This window comes from Falco cherrug, chromosome 1 (genome assembly GCF_023634085.1).
Source record: "Falco cherrug isolate bFalChe1 chromosome 1, bFalChe1.pri, whole genome shotgun sequence".
NCBI lineage: Eukaryota > Metazoa > Chordata > Aves > Falconiformes > Falconidae > Falco > Falco cherrug.
Window position 1 is genome coordinate 85225783 of NC_073697.1, and position 6856 is coordinate 85232638.

General features: G+C 35.5%; 1 protein-coding gene across 4 annotated transcripts in view; it reads left to right on the plus strand.

Moving 5' to 3' along the window:
* SFSWAP (splicing factor SWAP) overlaps positions 1 to 6599 on the plus strand; it is a 49355-nt gene extending 42756 nt beyond the window's left edge. For all 4 annotated transcript variants that reach the window (XM_014285022.3, XM_055702538.1, XM_005445204.4 and 1 more), the window contains 3 exons: positions 3096 to 3266; positions 3851 to 3923; positions 6177 to 6599. In XM_014285022.3, the coding sequence (XP_014140497.1) occupies positions 3096 to 3266; positions 3851 to 3923; positions 6177 to 6242 (310 nt within the window). In that variant the 3' untranslated portion in view covers positions 6243 to 6599. The remainder of the gene's footprint in view (positions 1 to 3095; positions 3267 to 3850; positions 3924 to 6176) is intronic.
* Positions 6600 to 6856: the final 257 nt, after the last annotated feature.

The following is a 6856-nucleotide window of genomic DNA, read 5'->3' on the forward strand; positions in this document are numbered from 1 at the left end:
AAACTGAGCATACAGATTTTTTCTGCTCATCAGTGAAGATTTAGTCTTTAACCTGTTTCTCCATATCTCTTGTAGAATAAGAAGCAAAGAGATCGCTTTCAACTTTATGATTATTAAAAAATTTCTGTTGTTTCTTAAGATAACTTTCCATCTCTTACAGCCTCTATATTAATTAATGTGTAATTGAGAACTTCATCAGTGTGTGCTTCAACTGATTCAGCTTTTTGCATTCAACTCGAGATAACAAAGGCATCCGTGGAATTCAACATGCAGATTTGGTTAAACAGAAAAGATATGGAAGCTCATAAATGTTTTTCTTCCTATAAACACAAGCAAATTTTTTTGCATGGCCCTGTGCTATGTGGTGTGTCTGCTGCTTGACCACTCAGTGTGTTAAGCTATGAATTATTTTTAGACTTACACCACTCCACATGGGAAATTATGATGATGATTGTGAAACAAACTAGATTCCTCTTTAGACAGTGTTGTGTATATAGGTGGAAACTGTAAACTGTTAGGCCTTAAACAGGAACATAGAACACTACACAATAAAATATGGCTGGCAGTAAGTGCAAAAAATGTAGTCAGAAGAAAGAATGTTGTAGTTAAACATAGATAAGGATATTTTGCAGTTCTGATTGCAAAGGCCTACTGTTTCAGCCCTGTTAGGACTGACATGTTAAATTTTCAAGTAAGGGTGTAGATGCTGTGGTAGACCAGTTTTCATCATCAGTTATGGAGTGGATTCTTCGCAGTGGTGTAATGGAAGCAACATTTGGGTTTAAGGGCTGTTAAAAGCTGATTAGCATACTTGGGTCTATGAACGAGTAATGTATATTTTGCCTGACGGCTGAGAGCAAGTTTCAGTCTTACATGGCAGCAGTCAGCTGAGTGGTGTTTATTAACCATAGTTACACTAAGAAGTAGGCAAGCTTTAGAATCCAGTACTTTCAGAGGACTGAAAATTAGAATTAACAAGTACTGCAATATTTTAAACTTTCTCAGGGCATTGACCTGAGATCAGTTGTGATGCTGAAGAGCTGGCATTGCTTGTAAATTTTTAAGTATATTTCCAGAAGAAAATATGTGGGAACTAGGAAGCTGTGTTTTACTTTGTCTTGTCTGGGAATTGCTGGCTCACTGCTTGTACAATGAGGTGTACTTCAGAATAAATACAACAGTTGTTTTTTCTTCTGCTTATCCTGTATCTCAGTCCATCATAGTCACTTTAAAAAGAAGTCTAATGTAAATTAGCATTTTAATCTGACTACAGTGAATTACTTTCTGCAGAGAGTATCACAGGATCACAGAATGGTCAGGGTCAGAAGGGGCCTCTGGAGATGATCTGGTTCCACCCCCTGCTAAAGCAGGTTCTCCCAGATCAGGTTGCACAGAGTTATGTCCAGGCAGGTTTTGAGTATCTTTAGAGAAGGTGACTCCACAACCTCTCTGGGCAGCCTGTTCCCGCGCTCTGTCACCCTCTGCTAGCTTTTGTACCTAGAAAAATATTAAAAAGTAAGCCTAGAAATAGAATGTTTGAAAAATAGAAAATTGATAGACACGTTTGTTCAGCTGTTACAATGTTTGTTCATCATAATCTGAGATGAAAAACACTGAAAAAGCTTACGGTAGAATGTTCTTTTTTGCATGATGAATGTTTGCTGAGATTTTCAAGAGTGAAGTATGAAATATGTTCACAGCTTGATTATATTATGATGTTTTAAGAAACTGAGCAATTACAGGACATAATTAGCTAGTCAAGGAATAACTAGCTTTGTAGCTGATGTTTTTTGTATAGTCATGAAAATGTTAGAGACTAGTAGAGCTGCAGGGTTTTTCTTCTACACTTAACGATAATTTATGCAAGAAAAGTTTAAGGGGGTTTTGCAGTCCTGAATGTTAAATTCCATATAAAAATCAGATATTTGTATGATAAATCTTAAGCATCAGAGGTGTATGTATTTATATGGGAATTTAATATGTTATAGCATAGCTGCTTTTAAAGTATCACATTCCTAAAGAAAAAATAAAAAATATCAAAGTAAAGGAATGAATGATGGGGTACTTCAAAAATGGATCAAAGTTTTACAGTGTTTTAAGATGTTCTAGAAGCTTCAACAATGTTCTTCTGAGTAGACTTCTAGCAGTGCATGCTAGAGAGAGATGCCTACAATGAGGTATAGCCTAACCCTTAAGGCATTAACAAGTAATATCAATACTGGTATGTAAATCATACAGACATAAATTCACAATCATATATAAAGACTTGATAGTTCTGTTTCTAGTATATTACTAAATTAATTCTCTTTGAGCTTAATATTGCATATGAGGAGGCTACCTCTGTTTTCCCCTTCTGTCAATAATGAACATGTAAGGTACTCTGAAGTCCTTTGTTCCAGCTTTCATAGTGACAAATATTTGTGTATCTAATTTTCAAGTCATAAATTATTTGCACTTAAAACATGTTGCTAGGTTTAGGTTTGTTTGAATGGCATAGAAGAGCTTTTTCTATAATTTGGAGCCTGCAGTTTGTTGCAGTATAGGTTGGATCACAAGGAAAAGAAAGGGTGGTTTCTTGTAAAAAGCAAAAAAAAAAAACCAACCATGGCTTTGCTCTGTAGATCTTTCACATAACTATGATTCCATGGTTTGCTCGTTTATGAGCTAGGAAGATTGTAAGGGATATAAACTCTTAATGTTTCTCATTATGTTCTAAGTGCCTGATGTTGTTTAGAAAGGAACTTCCCTCTAGCAAAGCTATTCTGCAAATCTCCAATGAAAGACTTTCCATTAATATCCTTCAAGTGATCAAATACTGGCCAGTGATTTCTGTGTACCCATGAAGCAGCATTCCAAGTGAGAACCTCGGGTACTAGTAGTTGCCTAATGTAGTATGTCATAAAGAGCTGCTGAGAATGTGTTTTGCACAGCCATAGAAGTGCAGTATCGGTGTAAGACTAATGATTGCTGAATGCATGAGAAGTATCCTGTGGAAGAGGGCTGTATAAACTTTTAGAAGTGTGAAAAGTAATTTCAGCTGAGCTAGTGTAATATTGCTCCAAATAATCCTTCAATAAAATCTTTTCTGCTCACAGAAGTCCCCATGAAAAGAAGAAGAAGAGGCGGTCTAGATCACGTACCAAGTCCAAAGCTAGGTCTCCTTCACCATCCATGTCACCAGGCAAACCATCCACACACAAAAATTCTGTACATTCAACTAGTGTCTCTCCTGTGGAGAGCAGGGAATCCAGCCAGGAACGCTCCAGGTAATACACTTATTTATTATTATACTGCAGTGCTGATGTCTCTTGACTGCCAGCGTATCTTTTGACCTAACTTGTGGGGTAAGGAGCTCTGTGTGTGTGTGACATGTGGGCATACTAAAAGTAGAAGACACTAAGAGGACAGCACTGTGTGCATCAGTCTGATGAAGAAATTTGATCTCTGTTGCTTACTGGATTAAACATCTCTATTATACTCTTATAGTAAATATGGTGCAGGAAATTCTGCAACATAATTCTAAGTTAGAAATTGGAAACTCTCACTAAAGGAGTACTCTCTGAAGTAGAATTTTATTAATAGTGGTTTTAATTGTGTGTGCAAGATTCACAATTAAATTGTTTCTACAGAGCAGTCGTGTTAAAAGATCCCTAGGCTGCTGTCCTGATTTCTCCATCAGCTGTAGAAGTGACTCTTCTGACTGTGACTGAACATGGCTTCTAGTTGAATGAGAGAAGTGTTGACTGACATATGAGAGACTTGTACAATGAAATCCAAAATCATGGTGATGAGTTAAATGCATTTTTAAAACATTTACTATAAATTTCTTATTATAATTTTATTTTTTCAGGGGAGTTTCTCAGGAAAAAGATGGCCAAATCTCTTCAGCAATTGTGTCTTCAGTGCAGAGTAAAATTACTCAGGTACAAATAAAACAGATTCAGAGTCTGGTTTGTTGTTTTTTTTCTAATTAACTGTGTCCATCACATTGTTTTACTACCTTATACAATTCTGAGCTTTGCCTGTGATGTAGAGACATTCTTAATCTGTTTGCTTATGAGAAAAACAATTTTGTTGTTTCTCTAGCTGCTGTCCTTTCAAGTTTAATCAAGCTTTTAAAGACAGAGCTAAACTCACTGTTCTGTAACATATCCACTGTTAAGATATGAAAGTCCACGTTATGCTACAATACCCCAGTTACCCATAGCCTATCTTACCGTGTAGTGCTCTTAACAAGTTTGATGGAGGAAAGGAGGAAGGAGGAATACCTTGGCAAAGGTTAAGTTTGTGGGGTTGGCAGTAGAGGAAATCTATGTCCTCTTGCAAACTGAAGTGCATGCTTTGCATTAAGCAGTATCTTCAGCTCACTTATCTTACCCTTGTTGCTGTTTATGTCTCTGAACTATTGGTGTTATGATTTTGTTGATATATTCAAGTTTGCTGTGAATCATGGCATATCAGGTATCTGCCTGATATATGCTGTGCAGTAATCTAAATGCATTTAGCTTCCCTAAGTTTTAAGATACCTAACCTCTGTCAAAATAATTCCATTCCCTTTTGAAAAGCTACTGCATGGTATCACTCTTTAACATTTTTAATTTCACTCATCCTTTTAGAGTCTTCACGCTTTTTTTTTTTTTTCAATTGAATAGGCCAAGTTTAGAGGAGGAAAGCTTTTAATCATGCTTTGGAAATTTTGCAATATAATACCAGAGTTGCTTTTTTATATTCTCATTTTTTTCAATGGATAGACTATTTTTTCAATAAATTAATATTGTTCAAAGATTTAGTTTTGCTGGGGACTTAGTTGTAGTTGGGAATTAAGTCTAGTAGATTAGTACCTTACATACCATATTTGATCCATTTTCAATGAGAAATCCAAAACAAGAATATTCAGGAAAATAGAAAATAGCAAGTATAGACACCAGAGAAAGAAAGTGGAGTACTAACATCATAGCACTTGTTAGGTTACCAAACAATACATGCAAATACCTGGTATGAGAAATGAGATATGAACTACATCCTGGTCTTCAAAGTAGAGCAAAAATCCCACCCTTTAAAAAACACAATACCTTTCAGACAAAGGTAATTGTTTCTTGGGTTAAATATTGCTTATGGCATAGCATTTGCTAGTTTGATATTAGTCTGCTTGCTTGAAGTGCAGCTGTAAGAGGAGGAAAGATTGCTGTATTAAAATAACAGTTCTTAGTTACTGTTTGCAAAAAATAAAAAAGAGGAATGAAACTGTTATGAATCTGCAAGGTATTTCCCAACATAGATTAGTTCAGCTTTTTTGTAAGAGGCCAAAGAAATTTAATTTGCCTAATTATTAGTAAGATCATTTTGCTGCCAGTGTGCTGGCTGACCCTGACTAATTCAGTATCTTTTCTCATTCAAATCCTTCCATCTGTAAAGTGGCATAATGATGCTGAATTCCCCTGTGAAGTATTTTGAGAGCTTCAGATGAAAAATGCTTTAAAAGAACTAAGAATTTGTGAAGAAATGTTTTAAGTAACTTTAACTCATTACTGATAACACGCTTCTTATTTTTGTGAACATTTTTTGCAATCCACTTACTTGATGCTGTTTATATGAGATTTCATTTCCTTTTTGTAACGCTGTTCCCACTGGATACTTCGGCAAGACTGAGTTGCTGTTTGGTTTCACAACAGCCTTAATGTTTCAGCCGCTCTTGTCATATGTGAAAATAGCTCTGCTATGTAAATTTTTGGTTCAGGTTTACAAAGCAAACAAAAAATCCTTTCTGTTACAGAGTAATTGTTAGTGCTCTCTCTCTTTTTTCCTCTTTCTTTTTTTTGTGAACCTTCAGTGGTTAGTAGTTGTGTGTTCATTACAGTTTTTGTGAAGATAACAGTTATTTATTTCCATTTGAGTTGACATGATTTCTGTGTTTCGTTATATAGAAATTGCTCTAAACATTTATGCGGAGCACTTTGTAGCATTGTAGTAAAAACAGACTTCAGTTGCTGTCATAGGAACTTTCTCCAAATTATTTCATTCATTTAGTCCAGGGACTTTTCATATCTGATGATTGTGAATCTATTCTATGTGACTGGAGCATAAGCTAACCCTTTCATGCAGGTTTTTGTAATCGCATACTTTAGCTCTGGTCAAAGCCCAGACATGTCTGATCATTGTCCTTTTATTTTCTACAGGACCTTATGGCCAAAGTGAGAGCAATGCTTGCAGCTTCCAAAAACATCCAAACTAGTGCCTCCTGAGACCTGTTGAACTGACCATCAAGAAATTGTGTGAAAAAGAACAATATTAAAAAAAACAAAACAAACTGCCTCATCTCAAATGTACAGCTGAGCTTAGCTCACTTGGTTCACAACTCGTCTAATGTTACCAGACCTTGAGGAGCTAAACCCTGTCTTTCTGTACAGAAGCATCTCCTTGAAATTTCATTAAATTTTTCAGCCAGAATATCTTTGGAAAGTTTCTGGGTTTTGTAAATTGATTTTTTTGACTAATTCTTCAGTAACATTTTATGATCAGCAGTCTATATGTGTATATTTGTAAATACCATGTTTCTGTGAAGTATTACACAGTAATAAAGAAGGAAACATCTTTCATTAGCTAGAGTTTCTGTGGAGTCCTTAATTGTTTACAGTTGACTTTTGTTACTAATTAATTTTCTTTAATATTTTCTGCTTTTTAAAATAACAACTGTCTAGCCTGCCTGACCACCTTAAGCTGAAAAATGCTTATCTTCCCTCATATATGGAACAATCTAAGAATGCTTGGTTGCTTGGGTGTTAGTAGTGGACAGTTTTTGGACAAGGGACATGGTTTCTGTCCATCATTTTAGAAAAATCATTGAGCTTTCATTGGA